The sequence below is a fragment of the Hetaerina americana genome, unplaced genomic scaffold, assembly GCF_022747635.1.
Source record: "Hetaerina americana unplaced genomic scaffold, ioHetAmer1.1.p SCAF_6, whole genome shotgun sequence".
Classification (NCBI taxonomy): Eukaryota; Metazoa; Arthropoda; class Insecta; order Odonata; family Calopterygidae; genus Hetaerina; species Hetaerina americana.
The window spans coordinates 50,963,838-50,986,228 of record NW_027287205.1 but is presented as its reverse complement, the minus strand read 5'-3'; the positions used below and the strand labels follow the sequence as shown (position 1 = coordinate 50,986,228).

General features: G+C 38.4%; 1 protein-coding gene across 2 annotated transcripts in view; it reads right to left on the bottom strand.

The window, feature by feature from the left end:
• Positions 1-22,391, bottom strand: part of ATP8B (ATPase phospholipid transporting 8B) — a 432,938-nt gene that overhangs the window by 51,942 nt on the left and 358,605 nt on the right. Inside the window, exons 3-10 of one of the 2 annotated variants that reach the window (XM_071593620.1) lie at positions 11,504-11,716; positions 10,602-10,807; positions 9,430-9,585; positions 7,494-7,668; positions 3,479-3,690; positions 3,218-3,380; positions 2,353-2,445; positions 1-13 (exon numbers count right to left, since the gene is read on the bottom strand). The exon at positions 1-13 is cut by the window's left edge and continues 221 nt beyond it. In XM_071593620.1, the coding sequence (XP_071449721.1) occupies positions 1-13; positions 2,353-2,445; positions 3,218-3,380; positions 3,479-3,690; positions 7,494-7,668; positions 9,430-9,585; positions 10,602-10,807; positions 11,504-11,716 (1,231 nt within the window). The remainder of the gene's footprint in view (positions 14-2,352; positions 2,446-3,217; positions 3,381-3,478; positions 3,691-7,493; positions 7,669-9,429; positions 9,586-10,601; positions 10,808-11,503; positions 11,717-22,391) is intronic. The other variant, XM_071593621.1, reaches the window with a different exon arrangement.

The following is a 22,391-nucleotide window of genomic DNA, read 5'->3' as shown; positions in this document are numbered from 1 at the left end:
GTATTACCAGATCCTACAATTATTGGAATAAATGCATGGCAAGAGGGACACAAGGCAGGAATATCAGTCTCAACATATGGTTTCAATATTTATTTTCAGCGTTTCCATGTGTGAAACATTTTGTCCAGGAATTTCCATTCACAAGATTGCAAACTAGGGAGATAATGAATTGAAGTTTTTTTCAGTCAAAAGTTACTTGCATTTGGAGCATGCATTAAAATAAAAGAGGGCAGGTACTGAGAGATGTGATGAGAAAACATAATCAACTCTCGAGTTTAGAGTTGAAACAAGAGTTCTACCTAATGACTGACTTCTTTTAGTTTACTCCCCGGAGATCTAGAAAATATTTCAAGATAATTTCCATTGTTAAATAGTTTTGTGTAATGATACACTAAGATTGAAAATTCAGATTCAGAAATTCAAACATGCCATGACTGACTTCAGGGTTTCCCAACTTAAAGTATGAGGAAATATCATTTCATTTCAGTTTGTAACTACTGGAGATATGATAGTCCAGTGGGTAGAGTACTGAGCTACTGATCTGAGGGCCCAGGTTCGATTCAGGGGGATGCCTCTGGGCACCCTCAACTTCACTTAAACTGTCTTGTTTCTCAAGAACCCAGATCTTATAGGGAAAAAAAGGGCAGCACAGGGTAAGGAACTGCCCCTCCCTTACCCTGAGGTGTGAATTTCACACCCTGTTGGGTTTAGTACTTGGTGTGTTCACTAGTACCTATCAAACCCACATTCAGGTTGATAACTAGGATGAATACTCACTCCTGAGGCTATTTTTCAATATGATCTTGATTAAGAAAGATCTTCCACCTATGTCTGCATGCTGAAGAAATATTAAGGGTAGCATGGGAAGGGCTGGCAACAAAATTGGGATGATTACATCAGTTAGGTTTGCAGATGATCTAGTAATAGTGAATCAGAAGGCAAAGGTATTGCAGTTTTTCTTGAGTGCTCTATAGGAACAATGCAATAGGAATGGGATAAGGATTAACCATGATGAAACAAAAGTAATAGTTCTAAAGTAGTAGGGAATCTAGGCCAAATATTAAATTGAGAGGGAATAAACTACAGAAGGTATTTCAATAATGACCCTAAAACAATGGATTCAAAGCACACAAAAACATTGAAAAGTTGTTCAGAGATGAAAAAAGTCCACAAATATTCAGTATTGGCACAAGAAAATTATTATTTTGGACAAATATACATCATTGCAGGACCCATGCATTGGAAATCAAAGAATATTATTGCAAAAACGTTCTATGCCCAAGAGCCCATTGACTCTCCTTTGCAAGAAAATACTAAATATTTTTTCCTGAATTTTTCCTTATGAATGTGCATGGTTTATTGCATAACATAGGGCCAATTGCGTAAACTTTTATTACGTAAGGTTAAATGGTGCCAAAAAGGGTTCTCTGGGATATTACCAAACCAAATAAAGATCTATGACATTATGTCCTAAAAATTGGGACTTCTTTTTAGTTTTTTGCTGGGAAGCTGACAATTTGTAAGTATAGTAACCAAAACAGCATGAGTTTCAAAATTTTGAGACTTTTGTCTGAAGTTTCACTCCTTAACATGGTAGTAATTTGAATTCAAAGAATGTACATAGATAATAAAAGAGTAAATTTATGAACCCAATAATCAAGTATCAATTTTAAGTGACATCAAAAGGCAAGACTTTTTCATCACATCTCTCATAGTTCAAATTGTTAGATGCACACTGAGACATATTTATTTTCATTGAAAAACCTCTTGGACATTAAAATAGCATGCCAACAGAGCCAAACAGAAAATGATGCCAATGAAACAGCAAAAAAGAAATAAAACAGCAACATGCCAGATTACTTTTCCTACCTGTATATTATTTACCAGTGCAACACACCTAGCTTATTATTTGAAGAAAACTTGAATGTTTACATATATATGATTCCAATGAATATATACCAATTAGGCCAATATTACCAGGTAGTTAAGTATCATATTTTTAGATATATGAAAAATTTTCAAACCAGGAAAAAGTTAATCATACTATAATTATCTCCTTTAGAATATTGAAGAAAAATAATATTGCATGTTAGAATCAGGATCAAGTTAAATACCCAATTATATCTTTAGAATATTGAAGAAAGAGATATCATATTGCAAGTTAAGTGTTGGAAAAAATCCTAATCAAAATGCATACAATCAATTGATTCATGCATGTGTTGCTATCATAAGCATTCAGTGAATTAGGTAAAACATGCATAATGTGCAAAATTCATGCAAATTCGTTATTCTCAGCAAAATGAATGAAATAATAGAGTAAAAATAATGATAAAAATTAACAGGAAAACATACCTCAGTTATTTCTATTGTTTCACCTGTCCTTTCGTCTACTATATCTCCATAAGATCTTCCAGCTATAGAACACTTGTTGAAGGTCATAATATTCTATAATCAAAGGAGAATTGTTTAAGGGATGTGAGCTACACCACTGGGAACATTGTACACAGATTAACAAGGCCATGAATGGAAGTATAAAGGCAGTGAAACCAGCTTGGATGATCATAATCTCAAACGGTACATGGCTCTGATAAGTTGACATGGTTTGGTTTAAACATGCAAATGGGTATGTGAGAACTGCTATGGTAGAATCTCTATTCTCAACCCCAACAGTAAAAACACAGGAGCACCTTCTTAATAGGCATGCAAGTATTTACCAAAAATATGAGAACTAAGAATGTGACTTTTATTATTTTTCAAATTGTTCACATAAACTCAAAACAATATCAAATTTCATCCCATTCCTTTGAAATCCTAACTCACACAGCAAAAAAATACTTTTCAAAGGAAATATAAAATATCCCCTCACAATTTAAACATTAGCCAAGGAGGGAATACATAATTCAAGCATTACAACTTTTAAGCTTTAGCTCAATGAGGAAGTTTAAAAATAGGTGTATATTTTCAGCAAGGGGGAAAAATAGGTATTTCCTTTGAAATATATAAGAGGCAGAAAAAGTCAAAGAGTTAATGAGATATTTAAATACAAAATAAAGTTTCCATAATATGATTTGATTTCATGAGGCATTTAAATTGTGTGCCTTCAGTTATTTACTTTCCACCAGAAATGATAATTCACTAACCATAAACATGAGTAAGTTTTAATAGCACAGCATTCTAATGGTGCACACTATTTTTAAGAATGAGAATCTGCTGTTACCTGAGTTAAGGTTCCTGTTTTATCAGAGAATATATACTCTATCTGACCCAACTCCTCATTAAGAGTAGTTGTTCGGGCTCTGGCAGAAGTGCCAGTCTTCTCATAATGCATATGCTCATCCCAGTTAATAAGAAAACTCTGTGCAAACCTAATAACTTCAACACTGAAAAGGAAAAAAAACATTTAATAGTTATTTAAATCAGCACAGCCTGAAGGATATTTTTTTTAATTATGAGAAACATGATTAATGAAAAAACTCACCTAACATATAGAGAAATAGGCACAACGGTGTTCAGAACAATAGCGTAGGAAAAGAAGACAAGCAAAGCTATCACAGTTGCTCCCGCAATGGGATCACTTGGGACAAGTGTGTCCCATGGGAGGTAGACCTTAAAGTACTGCCCGGTGATGCTCTCCCATATACCACAGGCAATGGTACAGAACAGGCACATAGACAGTAAAAAAAATACAATCTGAAAGAAAAAATAAATGTGAGTCATTTCCATAGAGACAGTTTCCTGCAACAAATTACATAGCAGTGAAAGATAATGATATAATTAACAACACTTAAGATCCCATATGAGAAAGGATGAAACAGAAATTCCATTTTATCTACTTGTCCAGACATACATAGACTGGACTAATGTTACTGGCAGCATATATCATACATTATTCATTCAAGCACTTAAAGAGGCTAGAATCCAAGGAAAACATTAAGATTGGGTGAAATCATTCATTGTGGACTAACAGCAAGTTAAGCGATTCTTGCAAAATTATACCAATTCAAAATTGATCAATAAAATTACACCAAGTCAACCAACCAACCACAATTGGTCAATAAAATGACACCAAGTCAAAGTAAGCAACCAATGGTGTTCCCAAGGGTTCACTTCTGGGATCCCTTCTTTCCATAATTTTTATGAATGACCACCATCATTTCTAAAGGAAAGAGCCTATACTATACATGCAGATGAAAATTCATGTCTAGTTAATTCCCTCTCTGAGAATTGATTTACCTCTGTTATCAGAACTGCAGTTGAAGATATGGCTAATTCTAATAATTTATTGTTAAATAAAAAGAAAACATAATGCCTTCAAGTTTGCATATAGAAATCCCCACCATTGCAGAGCCCTTTAATAAAGCTAGACGATTCCCAAATTGAAAGGGCAAAGGCTACGAAGATCCTTAGGTTAAGTTAGGATGTGAGTTGGAATCACCACAAAAGAGCTAACACAAATAAATTTAAACTGGTGCCTTCATGGTTCATCATGTTCACGCAATTCTCTTTCTCAAGATGTTTAAAAAAATGTTTTATTTCACTAAAGTGTAGAACTATTTAGTGAATGACATCATCTTTTGGGCCCAGTCTCCTTTTTCAAAAAATATATTTTCCATTCTAAAGAGGGTTTTCAGGGCAATATTTGGAATACCATACTGATCTCAAGGTTGAAAATTATTAAAATCTTGGTAGTCCAACCATTTCCATGTTTTTGTAAATCATACTGGGAAATTTCTTTCACTCTCTTTGACTGTTGAAAATTGATAAGACATTCATCATAAAGGTGATGCACATAGGAAGGATTACAGATTAACATCCAGTCAACAAGGCATATTTAAGGCAGGATTAAGAATTTATGATAAACCTCCACTATATGGGAAATATTCTCCTACAGTCAACATCTTTCAAAAAAAAGGCCAAGAACCTTCCTCCCAGGAAAACATTTTATGACCTAAAAGATTTTCCTAATCAGACCTCTGGTAAATTTTCCTATTACATCAAAATATATGTGATTAATTTTTGGAACTTGTTTTCATTTTTGTATGGGTATATTGTTTTAACTGTGGCCTGCTTAATATCATAATGCTTTAACCTGAGAATTTGAAGATTATTATTATTATACTCCGGCTTTTAATTAATAATCTTTTTAAATATTTATATTTCTTGTGGATATGTTCAGAAACAAAACTAGAGCAGGTAGAACAGTTTACGTATCTCGGAAATGTTTTGGACCAACACGGTCAAAGCGGTAGGGACGTAAGGAGAAGAATTGCGCTAGGCAAAGAGGCTTTCACGAGGAGGAGGCAGTTGATGACTGGGACATTGAGTAAGGATCTTAAGAAAAGACTCGTAAAAACTTTAATTTGGAGCTTTGATATGGAGCATAGTTATGTACAGCGTGGAAACGTGGTCATTGAAGCAGGAGGATAGACGTAGACTGGAGGCTTTTGAAATGTGGGTGTGGAGAAGAATGGAGAAGGTGAAATAGACAGAGAAGAAAACAAATGAGGAAGTACTTGGTATGGTGGGCAAGGACAGGGGTTTGTTGAGAGAAATCTTATGGAGGCAGGAAAAGTGGATGAAGGGGGTATTGACTGGCAGTGGGATGTTGTGATAGAGGGGAGAATGTTGGGCAAACGAGGAAAGGGAAGGAACAGGATAGGGATGTTGGATGGGATGAAGGGAGGAAGAAGGTACTCAGAGATGAAGAGGGACCTGATGTAGAGTAGGAATATTTATTTAGGAGCTGTGTCCATCCATAAACCTACCTTAACCAGTAGATTACCTAATAATAATAATAATGTTCAGAAACAGGCATAGGGGAATAATCCACTCTCATTTAGTACTGCGTCTATGTAATATCATTTCTATACCGTAATACCACTACTAAAACCAACTGCAGTAAATTTATATTTTTACAGTAGGTACTGAAAATGAATTTTACACTTTTTGCGCAAATTATATAGAATAATGAAATGGGACTACTTCATAAAAGTGATTTTCTCAATGAAATGCTGTCAGTTTAAGGGAAAGAAAAAAAATTTCCTATTGGGGAGGATTATGGCATGAAAAGTCTCTAAGATCCTTTGCGGAAGTGTTCAGCCAGTTTTTATTATTTAACAGATTGAAGACATTAAGCTAATTTTCGTGGGGCTGTGAAATGCTTTTTAATATGACACGTAAGCAGATGTAATGAGAGTGAATCCCTCGAAAATCATGATCTGGTAGAAATAGCCTTTTAATTTCAACCTGCATTGTAAAGTACTGTGGATTAGCCTAAGTCATTATTCAGTTCTACCTGTATGAGTTATGTAGGCATTCTAATGCAAAATGAAGTTACCTGGATTATGCATTGGGAAATTAGTCACATGCAAATCTTTTCCTTCAAATGACCAACTTTATTATCCTAACCAATAGAGGCCGATTTTTGATGGCCCTTAATAACTGTTTCAGCCTAAATTCTTACTGGCTCAATATTATTTCCTTTTTTAGTTCTTAGGTCTTAATTCTACCCTTCATGCTGTCCAATCAGTCAATTCTCATAATTACTCTAACTCTTTTATTTAACAGTCAACATATGGATAGGTGTTCCTAATTATCTGAAAACATATTACTATCTCACAATATGCATATCATCATCAACGGTCTACCTATCAAAGTTAGGTTTTTGACAGTCCCAAACAACTATTAAAAATTATGTATCGCGTGATATTCCCCTTGTTTGCTAAACATTATTTCTTTCTCCAGTTCTTCATACCTTCTATCGACCCTCATGCTGTCCAAAAAGGGCACTATCTTCCTTCCTCTTCCCTGTTTATCTAACATCCTGCTTTCTATTATGACCTTCCTATTTGTAAAAAAGGCAACTATTTTCTATGCCTGATGCAGGAAAAATACTTATTCGTAAGCATTTTTCTGGCAAACCACCTTCTGTTTATAGGTCAAAGTTATATTCGTGTACTTTTTTTGGAGTAAAAAAAGTACATCTGGCATCATGGGCTGGGAAAAATTGTATTTGAAATGCATGCACAAGGAGGAATGGAGGGAATTAACTAGTTATAAAGAGTGAGATATGAAGAGGTACACAGGAAAGGGTAATAATCTACTAGAGATAACAATTACAAAGAACACCATCTGGTGGGCCATTTTCCAAGACATGAAGACGCATTAAAGGTAGTGGTGGGGAGAGCAGTGGAAGGGAGGAGGAGAGGATCAAGATGAAAGTTACTGGATAAGCTAAAATGTTAGAGGGGAAATATAATGCCTTATTTATTTTTACCTAGTACAAAAAAATGGAATTTCTGTTCAACCATAGTTTGTAGCACAGACAATATCCAATTTCCAGCTATTAAATGCTGATATTTTGCCAAAATATAAGAGTTCATTCATGAAACATTACACATATTATATAATTAAAAAATTAAAAATCACACACCCATCTTTGAGCATTTCTTCGAAATGTTTGATATATTAAATATGTGAATAAGTTTACTTACCCCTATAATTATGAAATTTAACAGCCTATCAATGCTTGTGCGTTTAAACTTGGTCTTTCCCGAGTTCTGCATGAGCTTAGTATCCTTGCCAGCAAAAAGAACTACACCATAGCACCAGTTAGTGTTGCGAAGAATGCAGCCACGCAACACCACTTTATCATTGTCTAAAGAATATCTGCAATAAAAAAGCAATGCATCAAAGTCAAGTTCTTTAATAATACTTACACATAGCATTTATAAAATATACCACGACTACTGAAATTTCCAGTTAGAAAATATGACACCAGAAATTGGCATAAACTATGAATGGTGTGGAATTGATACTTTAATGATTTCAGTCCAGAGGGGCAACATGTGCACAACACTTTATGAATAAATATATGACTTTAAACTCCTACATGTACAGATTTCAAGGGTCAAAGAGGTCCAAAAGGCAATCATAATTTAATATCCCCAATATGGGTAAATGTATGCATTGAAAACAATATTCTCTTATGTTTTCAGAACAATAACATGTACTTGCTATTAAGCTATTATTCATCTTAAGTTCTGTGAAACATAGAGAAGACCTAACAGAGGGGATGACATAAAAAATACTGGGTCTACAGGTCTTGAAAGATCCAGCTTCAAGCATGGGTTTAAATTTCCATGTGCTCACTATGGGGTAGGTCACCTGGAGAGGTAACTGTGAAACCATTGGTCAATTGTGACTTTTAAGTCGAGCCTTTATATTTCAAAGCAGATTGACTTCACATCCATACTTTTACTACATATCATGAATGATTTATGAGTAATTTCATTTATAGTTTTCCAGCAACTGATTTCCACATTGCACTTGCAATAACATTCATTTAGAGATTGATACATCAGGGTTTTCATCACTCCAAATCACATGAATGAAATGTATCTTTTCCAAACATACTCACAATAATATACTAAGAATGAATTTGAATCACCTGTATTTGTAATTCAAAATTTAACCAAAGGCTTTCATATAGAGCCTGTTACTTTCCCATATTTTTATTTTTTCTATTTCATAGCAGTTGATAAATAATGGCGACACATTTACAGAGAATTAGGAGGAACATGAAAAAAAACTAGCAATTAAGTTCTGCGAAGCCTTCAATATTTACAGCGAGAGAATATGAGAATGCTCTGTGATCAATTTATTTATTTATTTCTGTGTTTGGCAAAAAAATCACAAAACAAAACTGTTTAAATGCAAACAAAAATTTAACCCTCATAATTTATAGTTAGAAAGCTCAAACTAGGGGTATTCATCTATAGGAGTATCATACAGAGAGCAATCAACTCCTTTCCAAGGCAGATGCATAGCTCAGGTAGTAGTAGTTACCGTGGCAGGTAATTTTACCAGTCAGACAATAATGGGTTTTGGATATGGTATGTAGAGGTTGATTCCTGGTCAAAATTTGCTAAGCATCAAAGACAAGGCATCAAAGCAACATGAAAATACTTGTGATGCAAACTTGGAGCATATTTTGTTTACGTGTCAACTTTTATTTTTGGAGCAAACTGCTATGCTTATAATTTCATTTATTGTTACATTTTTAAACTAAAAGACATCTCTTATGTTATTAAAAATTGTAAATTTTCATTTTTTATATTTTCATTCAACTCTGCATAATAATGAAAAAAAATATTCTGTCACTTACAATCAACCCAGAAATTACTTATTTGATAAAATATATTACTTGACCATTTAGAACAATGTGAGCTATGTTATTATAAAAAATATTTTATTAATATGTATACTGTAAATCATTCTTAAATGTAACTCCTATGACTGGAAAAATAAAATATAAAAACTGATTTTTTTTATGTTTTTGGATTACTTGAATCTATAAAATAGAAAAATGACATTCATTTCATTATTTTTGTTCACATTACTTATCTCAAAAATATAACCAATACTTGCCTCTTATTCTTCCAGATAAGGGTGCCTTCAAATTTATTTAAAAGGTTATTTGGAGTTTCACAAATAATTTGACCATCAAAAGCCCAGACTAAGGCATCATTCTGCCCCATTTCAGCTGTTTCAGTTAGGCACTGCCTGCACTTAAGATTGGTCTCCCTAAAATTCAGCAGATGATAAAAAAAGTTAGAATTTCATAGGCTAAAATTATTTTTACATGTGTAACACACTAGTTGACAAAAAAGTTTTAGCAATCAATGAAAAATGCTAATGCATATAAGGTTGTCTTTTTTAAAATAAAAACCTACAAAAGATAATATAATTTTGTCACTAAGGATACTATAACACAATGCCTTTAACCTAATTACTGCAATAGGTATACCAATATTTTTGCCTTCATATACACAAATATGACTGATAAGAAATATGCTTCGGTGAAATAACACAAATAACATTAAAAATTAAAACAAATACTGCTTAAAGTGGGATACTGACAAATTATGAAGATAAGCACACCCCACTAGCATTAACAAGGTAATATAGAAACATTCATTGAATATTCATAAAAATGAATAATTTCCCACATAACTTTGACGTAAACATAATGATACTAAGAGTTGAACTGGTTTTTCAATGGATACTCAGCATTAATTATCATTAACAATTACTAAATTGCAAAATATTAAACAAAAGCATTTTGACTACACGTCCATTGATAAATGAAGCAAGAAGATGGCTAGGAGGGTTGAAGAAAAAGCAAAATTAACTTCACTAAGATGAAAATGTACTAACATCATACACGGCTTATAATTAGGAAAAAAATATTTTCATTTCATACCAAAAGTCCAGAAGTTCCAAAAATGAATATTCTAGATTTAGTTGAATCTATTATTAAAAAAGGATGGATTTTTAGGGAAATAATCAATGTTTCAACACATTGAAAGGACACCATTTATTTACACTAGGATTCTGAATTTAGGAGAAATGAAGCCTATCATAGACATCATTGATGTTTAAAACATTCAATAGAATGTGAAAAGAAGAAAAGAACCCTAAAAAGCAATCTCAAATAACAAATTTTGAGATTTTAATTCTCTTCAAATGTTTTCTTAGTGAATCTTAGTGAATCCTTTGATTAGTCCCACTTATAAAAATTACTTTCAAATAATACTCACCCATCCAACTCTGCAGTCTCAATGTAGCACAAGCCATTTGGTTCACTGGTGGACAAGAGGAGGACATCTGCAGCAACAAATTGGTCATTTTCCATGCGGATGACATCACCCACTTGGACTTGAGCCCATCGTTCCTCTTCCAGCACACCATTGCGCACAGCCTTTGAACGGCGGTTGTTGACTTGAGAGTCACTCTGGTGCCGTTGCTGGATCACAGGAAGTAAAAATTTTCCATGGAAAAGGCCAAATTATTCTAATGTAAATATCAAATACATATCAAAATTCACACAATTATTATTTATTTCTTGCCAATGCTATCATTCACTGAAACTGTATAAGAGTAAAAGTGACTGTTACAACCAAACAACTAATTTTAATGAAAAGAAGAAAAAATACCCTAAGGCACTGTATTACAAGGAATAAAGAGAGGGATATGACCAATAAAAGTAGAATTGACCATAATTTAGCCATCATAAATATAGAAAAACGTTGACTTTTTATCAAACATTAAACTTTACTTATCCCTATGCATTATGCAATCAATAAACTGTACCACTCCAAAGGTTTATTATTGGACTATGCACATCAAATGTTTCATTTAAAGGGCCAAAATAAAATGACCTAAACACTTAAAAGAGTATCTGTTAGCAATTCATAGATGTTTTTGTAACTGAAATTAACAAAGGAAATCCCTAAAGAAGACTGCTTTGAGGTGATAGTCAACACACCTCTGATGCACTGATATCCAACTGTAGTGAATCAACATACTTATGCCCAATAGAAAATTGCACACTAGGTACACACATATGCACACACTGGTTAGCCCTGGACACCACACACAAATTCATATTCTGTGAGGTAGTATATTATCTTATAACATCAAGAACACACTTGCAACTCACGTAATCATCATAAGCGTCCTTAATCGCAGTGAGGGCAAGAACACCAATTAATGGAACGGCAGTGGTTATGGGAGTGAGGGAGGAGATGGCTGGTATCATCTGCAGCACAAGGAGGCAGAGGAAGTAGAAGTTGGCAAGCCTTTGGAACTGTTCAAAGAGATTCAGTGGCAGGAACGTCAGCACCGTATACTTGGACGTCTTGATATAGTTGTTCTGTACGGAAGAGAAAATAAGATTTATATGCAAATTATGAATGAAGTTAGCATTTTTCATGCACATATATGATTAATTTTTTAAGGATTTATCTTTTACTCGTACATTTTATCCAGGCTATAAATCAATTGCAATATCTTCCCTAGAGACCATTGCCTTACATATTGCTACATGGACTGTGCAGGTGGCTACAAGAGTAGTGTAGATGTTACACACCTCTCCACCCACCTATATAGCCTCTGAAGCCACCCTTTCAGCCATCTATACAGCCTGTGTACAGCTGCCTACACAGCTTTTCACCAATACACAGTGTACCAATTGGTCACACATGCTGCAATTAGGGAGGTTACATTCACTATTGAATTAATAAATTTTTATTAAAATATAATATCATATTAAAAAACTTGCACAGAGGCAAATATCCTAAGCAAACAGGGAAGAATGTATTTTTCAGGATTCAGCCAAAAAATCAATCCATGGCTAATAGACAGTAAAATCAACAATATGATGACATCAATAACTTGCAAAGAAAAACTGAATAATATGGAAGAGAATCTAATTGCAATGCACTGAAGAACCAAGAGATTTCCACAAGCATAATTTCAGTCAGTTCAGAAATGAAAATATAGTAACTTTGTAATTCCACAGAAAAATTATTTCTATATGACCCGGGTTTTGACATTCAACATCATCTTCAAGTTAACAACTCTAACAGACTTCCATCATTATATACAACCCTCAGGTAGGGGTGGTGTAGTATATATAGATGGATGTCTGTAATAGTTGTCACCTGAAGATGATGTTGAACATCAAAACCCAGGTCATATAGAAATAAATTTTCTGTGGAATCACGAAGTTACTATTTTTTTCATTTCCAATATGAATCGATTCCATTAGGTTAAGCCTGAAACCATTAATTCAGTCAGCTCTTTTTCAAAGATGAACTCTATTTGTGGAGCTAAAAATAGGAGCATTAGTGGAGGAAAATGAAGAGAATAAGAAGAATTTCAAACTGTTTTTATTTTAAATTATGCAAATATTTCATTGTACTGCCTTCTGCATTTTGCTATGACTTTTAGCCTCATACCATGAATCTGGTTGTTCCAACAAGAGAATCACTACCGATGAGTTCTAAAATAACACAATAAATCCTAATGATACAATGCACAATTCTTCTCCTTAAGCCACTACTACTTTGACCATGCCGGTCCAAAACACTACCGAGATACGTTAACTGTTCTACCTGCTCTAGCTTTTGCCCTCCTATTTTAATGTTTAGCTTAGCCTTTTTCTTTCTAGAAAATCGCATTACCTTTGTTTTACTTATATTGACTCTCATCCCATATCTGTCGCACTGAATTTCCAATTAGCTCGGCAATGCTTGCAATACCTAGGCTGACTGACAAACTAAAGCTTTGTCATCAGCAAACCTGACTGATTTTATAAATTCCCTGCCAACTTTCATTCCATCCTCCAGTTCTTCCCATTCCTCTTTAATCATTTCCTCTACATACAGGTTGAACAGCAACGGTGATAATGAACCACCCTGCCTAAGACCTCCCCCTAATGCTGACCACCTGGACTCCCCATTCCCCACTCGCACCTAAGCAATCAGAGACATGCACAGGTTGCGGATTAGCCTCCTTTCCCTCCAATCTATTCCTATTTTCTGCAATACACTCATTAGTTTTCCCCAAATCACTCTATCAAACGCTTTTTCGAAATCTACGAAACAGGCAAATAGGCCCTGATTGTATTCTTTATTCCTCTTGATCTGTGATCTTACAACTGCAATGGCATCACACATACTTCTCACCTTCCTAAACCCAAACTGATCATCCCCTAAGCAATTACTTGCCTTACTCTCTATCCTTTCATTGATGATCCTGAGAATAAATTTAGCTTCGTGAGATATCAAACTTATTGCCCTGTAGTCCTCACATGATGAAGGCTTTGCCTTTTTTGGAAAAAGGAACTAACACTGATCTCACAAAGTCTTCCAACTAAATTTCTTCCTCATAGATACTACGAATAAGTCCATACACACTCCTACATTTTCCTTAGCATTTCAGTTGTTCTGCAGGAAGTTATCTACCCCCATGGCCTTATTTAATTTCATCTCCTTTAATGACCTTTCTAACTCATCGTTTGCCTGGATCTAAGCTATCTTCCTCAACCTCATGTTCCTTTCTATGTCTATTCGTAACTTTGTTGGCCTAAGTTCTTTACCATACAGTGTTTCTATATATTTCTTCCATCTTTCTTTTTCTGAGTCAACTATTATCTTACCCACCTCTTTATCTTTTCCTCTGTGTGTGTGTGTGTATATGTATGTGTGTGTGTATATGTATATATATATATATATATATATATATATATATATATATATATATATATATATATATAACCTGTACATGTCTCAGACTGCTCAGCTACGAGTGGGGAACGGGGATTCCGGTTGGACAGTGTTAGGAAGAGGTGTAAGGCAGGGTTGCCCATTATCACCGTTGCTGTTCAACCTGTATGCAGAGGAAATGATTAAAGAGGCATGGGAAGAACTGGAGGTAGGAATGAAGGTGGGCGGGGAATTCGTAAAATCAGTTAGGTTTGCTGATGACCAAGCTTTAGTTCATCAGTCAGCCAAGGGGCTGCAAGCATTGCTTAGTGAATTGGAAATTCAGTGCGACAGGTATGGGATGAGAATCAATATTAATAAAACAAAGGTTATGCAATTTTCTAGAAAGAAAAAGGCTAAGCTTAACATTAAAATAGGAGGGCAAAAACTAGAGCAGGTAGAACAGTTTACGTATCTCGGTAGTGTTTTGGACCAACACGGTCAAAGTAGTAGGGACGTAAGGAGAAGAATTGCGCTAGGCAAGGAGGCTTTCACGAGGAGGAGGCAGTTGATGACGGGGACATTGAGTAAGGATGTTAAGAAAAGACTCGTAAAAACTTTAATTTGGAGCGTAGCTATGTACGGCGCGGAAACGTGGTCATTGAAGCAGGAGGATAGACGTAGACGGGAGGCTTTTGAAATGTGGTTGTGGAGAAGAATGGAGAAAGTGAAATGGACAGAGAAGAGAACAAACGAGGAAGTACTTGGCATGGTGGGCGAAGAGAGGGGTTTGTTGGGAGCAATCCTATGGAGGTAGGAAAAGTGGCTGAAGGGGGTATTGACCGGCAGCGGGATGTTGAAGACTGTAATTGAGGGGAGAATGTTAGGCAAACGAGGAAAGGGAAGGAAGAGGATAGGGATGTTGGACTGGATGAAGGGAGGAAGAAAGTACTCAGAGCTGAAGAGGGACCTGATGTAGAGTAGGATGTTGTGTTTTGCTAGGGGCCACAAATTATTTAATTAGTAATTACGTCCATCCAAAACCTACCTTAACCGGTAGATTACCTAATAATAATAATAATATATATATATATATATATATATATATATATATATATATACGTGTGTGTGTGTGTGTATGTATATGATAGGTTTATGTAAAGGAATCAGTTTTCTTCACAACTCCAAAGTACAATAACATTTAAAATGTTCGTAAATAGTTTCATTTTGTGACCTGTATATAACTTAATTTATCAGTCAGGTAAATTTCTAATCATCCAAAAGTAAACATAATAAACTCTCTCAATGTAGTAAATGTATGCATAAAATAGGTTTATCAGTATCTCATCACATTGAACTCATCACCTGGGCTTGCTCTCTCAGATTTTAGCCAATATATCTGTGATCGGAATGTCCCTGTAAATAGTTACTTTAAAAAAATGTAACTGATACGTGTAAGCAGAATACAAGTACAGAAGATTCAGCTGTAACCCCCCAAGTTACTTCCTTTCAGTACCCTGGCGATTGGGATCGATGCCACCCTCCCCCCCACCTTCTCTGCCTACTTTCACGCGTATCAACAGCACACACCGGCGACGTCCTTCTCTTGGGGAGAGAGAGAGGACCCATCCCCGCCACGCACACACACACACACCACAACCAGACGGATCTACCCGCCCCCCCTTCCTCCCCGTCGCTCTCCCAACAGCTGGTGCCGCAGCTTCCGCTCCCCTTTCGCCACCCCCTCCCCCCAGATGAGCACGCCACGCTCATCCGTCAGGAGAGGTGAGTCGGTCGGCTGGCCGGCTGGGGAGAAGGAGAGGGCAGTGCGGGGAAAGAGATGGGAGTTGAGGTGAGCGGAGAGGGGGAGAGAAAGAAGTGTGCCGCACCTGCGCATGGAGGGCTGCGCGCCACCGCTGCCCTCCGCGGTCGGGCAACAGGTGGGCCGGCGGAGGGCGGGCGGGCGGGGGTCGATACACGCACACCAATCACAACACACACGCATACACAAGACGACGAAGGAGAGAGTTCGAGAAAGAGAGGGATGACCGCCGAAAAGGGGGACTTGGGGGTGAGGGTGAATTTGGGGGAGGAGGGAGGGAGGGGTGGTTGTGTGTGTTCACACACACACGGGGCCCTATCTCTCCCGTGCCCAAACACGCTCTTTCGCGAGCTCTTGCTGCATACAACTGGCCACGGTGGATGGATGAGCGGGCGCTCGGGGAAATTGCATTTCGGTGCGCCCCTTGCTACATTTTCAATCTCCTCGAGAAAGGCCTTGCCGCGATAGGGGAAGCATAGGGCAGGGCCACAATAGGGCCTGGATGTGGTTGAATTGTTCCTCCCCTCCAGATGCAAATACTTTTTAATATTTCTTCGCATTATGACTAAGGTTGTACTATAATGAGCATGAAGAAGGTATTTTTCAACAACTTGCAATAGGAATTTACTATTTATTATTATTTATTACTATTATTGGTCTTCTATCGAATGTGGTAGGTTTTGGATAGACACAACCAATATAATTGTGCAAAAATAGTAGAACATTTACTTGCATCTCCTAACAAAGACAACCTGACATCGGACACTATAATAAGCCGTTCCGCATTCTCCCTTCATTCCGCCCAACAGGCCTATCCTATTCCTTACCCTCCCTCCTTTGCCAAATGTTATCACCTCTATCACATTAGAGCGTTAAGTATCAGAAATTTACCTGGCAGAAAAATGGCATAAGATATTAAACAATAAAAAAGCTGATTCAAAGGCAAAGTAAAATAATTTATAATATATAATGAATGTGTGTCTGTTTGCGTGTATACATGTATATATTAATGAGTGTGACGTATATGTGATATATACGAGCAAGATATACAAATCGCATTCCTTTGTTTGGCTAACCCATTTCCTCTTTCTGTTCGCTTAAAAATATGCCACATATTTAATGTATCGATTAAATATAAAACCTGAAATTTCAACCCTGATTCCACATATATTTTCCTTGAAACAGCAATGTTATTTTTTCAATGTAACGACTTTTAACAATCCGAGGGCAGTTCGCAGAATTTGACCTATTACCTTTATCGGAACCTCTACGATCAATACTAAATGCGTAGATAGTATCCTAGAGGTGACGTAACTAATTCTATGTCATACATTTTATTTTTTCATGATAAGTGCCTAATATATGTAGAAATTATGAGTGTATACCGGGTATGGCGTTTTAATCCGGACAAGCACGCATTTCCTCGAATGAGATTTCCTCGCCGGGTTAGCCAAACCTTCCCCAGACTTCCTCAATTTATTATTTATCTCTTTGTACTTCATTTTGCCTAAGTCTGGGTTTACATTCTCCCATTTTCTTCTTTCATCCATCTTTGTAATCATCTCATCCGTGATCCCTGGTGTGTGTGTGTGTGTATGTATGTATATATATATATATATATATATATATATATATATATATATATATATATATATATATATATATATATATACACACACACACATACATACACACACACACACATTCAAACACGAAATCCCGCCAAACGGCGAACAAATACTCATTTATATAGAAACAGATATAAGGAAAAGGGATAGGAACACACACAAAGGAGGAACACAGGAGAGGTGGGGAAGGCGGAATCCAGCAGATCACGAATGTAAAAATATTTCCTAGACCGGGATATGAACTCCGGATCTTTCCACTTGCCGAGCGGAGGCTCTTAACCACTTGAGCTATCCAGGAAACGTGTGTGTGTGGGGGATGTGTGTCATGTTGCCGCACCCAGCATATTATTATTAGGTAATCTACCAGTTAAGGTAGGTTTTTGGATGGACATAATTACTAATTAAATAACTTGTGACTCCTAGCAAAACACAACAACCTACTCTACATCAGGTCCCTCTTCATCTCTGAGTACTTCCTTCCTCCCTTCATCCCGTCCAGCATTCCTATCCTGTTCCTGCCCTTTCCTCGTTTGCCTAACATTCTCCCCTCAATTACAGTCGTTAACATCCCGCTGCCAGTCAATACCCCCTTCATCCACTTTTCCTGCCTCCGTAGGATTTCTCCCAACAAACCCCTCCCTTCGCCCGCCATACCAAGTACTTCCTTGTTTGTTTTCTTCTCTGTCCATTTCACCTTCTCCATTCTTCTCCACACCCACATTTCAAAAGCCTCCAGTCTACGTCTATCCTCCTGCTTCAATGACCACGTTTCCGCTTTATTCCGCGTTAACCTTTGTTTTATTAATATTGATTCTCATCCCAAACCTGTCGCACTGAATTTCCAATTAGCTCGGCAATGCTTGGACTACCTAGGCTGACTGACAAACTAAAGCTTGGTCATCAGCAAACCTAACTGATTTCATGAATTCCCCGCCCACTTTCATTCCATCCTCCAGTTCTTCCCATGCCTCTTTAATCATTTCCTCTGCATACAGGTTGAACAGCAACGGTGATAATGGGCAACCCTGCCTTACACGTATTCCTAACACTGCCCATCCGGACTGCCCGCACCTGAGCACTCTGAGACATGTACAGGTTGCGAATTAGCCTCTTTTCCCTCCTATCTATTCCTATTTTCCACAGTATACCCAATAGTTTTCCCAGTTCACTCTATCAAACGCTTTTCCGAAATCTACGAAACAGGCAAATACCTCCAGGTTGTGTTCTATATTCCTCTCGATTAATAATCTCATTACTGCAATGGCATCACGCGTACCTCTCCCCTTCCTAAATCCAAACTGATCATCCCCTAAGTAATCATTTGCCCTACTCTCTATCCTTTTAATTATGATCCTGAGAAAAACTTTAGCTGCGTGGGATATCTAACTTATTGTCCTGTAGTCCTCATATGATGTAGCCTTTACCTTTTTCGGAATAGGAACTAAAACTGTTCTCACAAAATCTTCCGGCAAGATTCCTTCCTCATAAATACTACGAATCAGCCCATATACCCTCTTTCTCCCACATTCTCATTCCCACTCCCACCAACCAAATGTTGTTGATGACTAGCCCCTGTCTCCTGCAGAACTCAACTGCTTTCTCCCCTCGGTCATTCCTCGTGCCTATACCGTAGTCCCCGACCCCGTCACCATCTCTTCCTTCGCCTACCGTCGCATTCCAATCCCCCATCACTATCAAATGTTTCCCTGCAGGAACACAAGCGATTATGTCCTCTAACTGATCGTATATCCTATCGACCTCTTCTTCCTTATGGTTGCTCGGTGGCATGTATACTTGAATAATAACCAAGTTCGTCGGTTCTGCTTTTATCTCTACTAGTAGTATTCTATCCGTTACCTGCTGTATGTTGACTACGCTTCTTCCTACCTCTTCAGTTAATACTATGGCAACCCCTCTTTGGCTCTCGTCCCCGCCGCTGTATATTATTCTATACTTATCACTCCAGTAATCCCCGCTATCTTTCCATCTCACCTCGCATAGACCTAAAATATCTATATTTCCCCTTTCTATCTCTCGCTTAACATTCTCCAATTTACCTGTCCTCATCATTGTCCTAACATTCCACGTTCCTATTCTAACTAATTTGGTCTTCTTCTTCTGCGTCTTCTATCCTGCTGCTGCTGGTTATATATATATATATATATACACACACACACACACACACACACACACACACACACACACACACACACACACACACACACACACACACACACACACACACACACACACACACACACACACACACACACACACACACACACACACACACACACACACACACACACACACACACACACACACACACACACACACACACACACACACACACACACACACACACACACACACACACACACACACACACACACACACACACACACACACACACACACACACACACACACACACACACACACACACACACACACACACACACACACACACACACACACACACACACACACACACACACACACACACACACACACACACACACACACACACACACACACACACACACACACACACACACACACACACACACACACACACACACACACACACACACACACACACACACACACACACACACACACACACACACACACACACACACACACACACACACACACACACACACACACACACACACACACACACACACACACACACACACACACACACACACACACACACACACACACACACACACACACACACACACACACACACACACACACACACACACACACACACACACACACACACACACACACACACACACACACACACACACACACACACACACACACACACACACACACACACACACACACACACACACACACACACACACACACACACACACACACACACACACACACACACACACACACACACACACACACACACACACACACACACACACACACACACACACACACACACACACACACACACACACACACACACACACACACACACACACACACACACACACACACACACACACACACACACACACACACACACACACACACACACACACACACACACACACACACACACACACACACACACACACACACACACACACACACACACACACACACACACACACACACACACACACACACACACACACACACACACACACACACACACACACACACACACACACACACACACACACACACACACACACACACACACACACACACACACACACACACACACACACACACACACACACACACACACACACACACACACACACACACACACACACACACACACACACACACACACACACACACACACACACACACACACACACACACACACACACACACACACACACACACACACACACACACACACACACACACACACACACACACACACACACACACACACACACACACACACACACACACACACACACACACACACACACACACACACACACACACACACACACACACACACACACACACACACACACACACACACACACACACACACACACACACACACACACACACACACACACACACACACACACACACACACACACACACACACACACACACACACACACACACACACACACACACACACACACACACACACACACACACACACACACACACACACACACACACACACACACACACACACACACACACACACACACACACACACACACACACACACACACACACACACACACACACACACACACACACACACACACACACACACACACACACACACACACACACACACACACACACACACACACACACACACACACACACACACACACACACACACACACACACACACACACACACACACACACACACACACACACACACACACACACACACACACACACACACACACACACACACACACACACACACACACACACACACACACACACACACACACACACACACACACACACACACACACACACACACACACACACACACACACACACACACACACACACACACACACACACACACACACACACACACACACACACACACACACACACACACACACACACACACACACACACACACACACACACACACACACACACACACACACACACACACACACACACACACACACACACACACACACACACACACACACACACACACACACACACACACACACACACACACACACACACACACACACACACACACACACACACACACACACACACACACACACACACACACACACACACACACACACACACACACACACACACACACACACACACACACACACACACACACACACACACACACACACACACACACACACACACACACACACACACACACACACACACACACACACACACACACACACACACACACACACACACACACACACACACACACACACACACACACACACACACACACACACACACACACACACACACACACACACACACACACACACACACACACACACACACACACACACACACACACACACACACACACACACACACACACACACACACACACACACACACACACACACACACACACACACACACACACACACACACACACACACACACACACACACACACACACACACACACACACACACACACACACACACACACACACACACACACACACACACACACACACACACACACACACACACACACACACACACACACACACACACACACACACACACACACACACACACACACACACACACACACACACACACACACACACACACACACACACACACACACACACACACACACACACACACACACACACACACACACACACACACACACACACA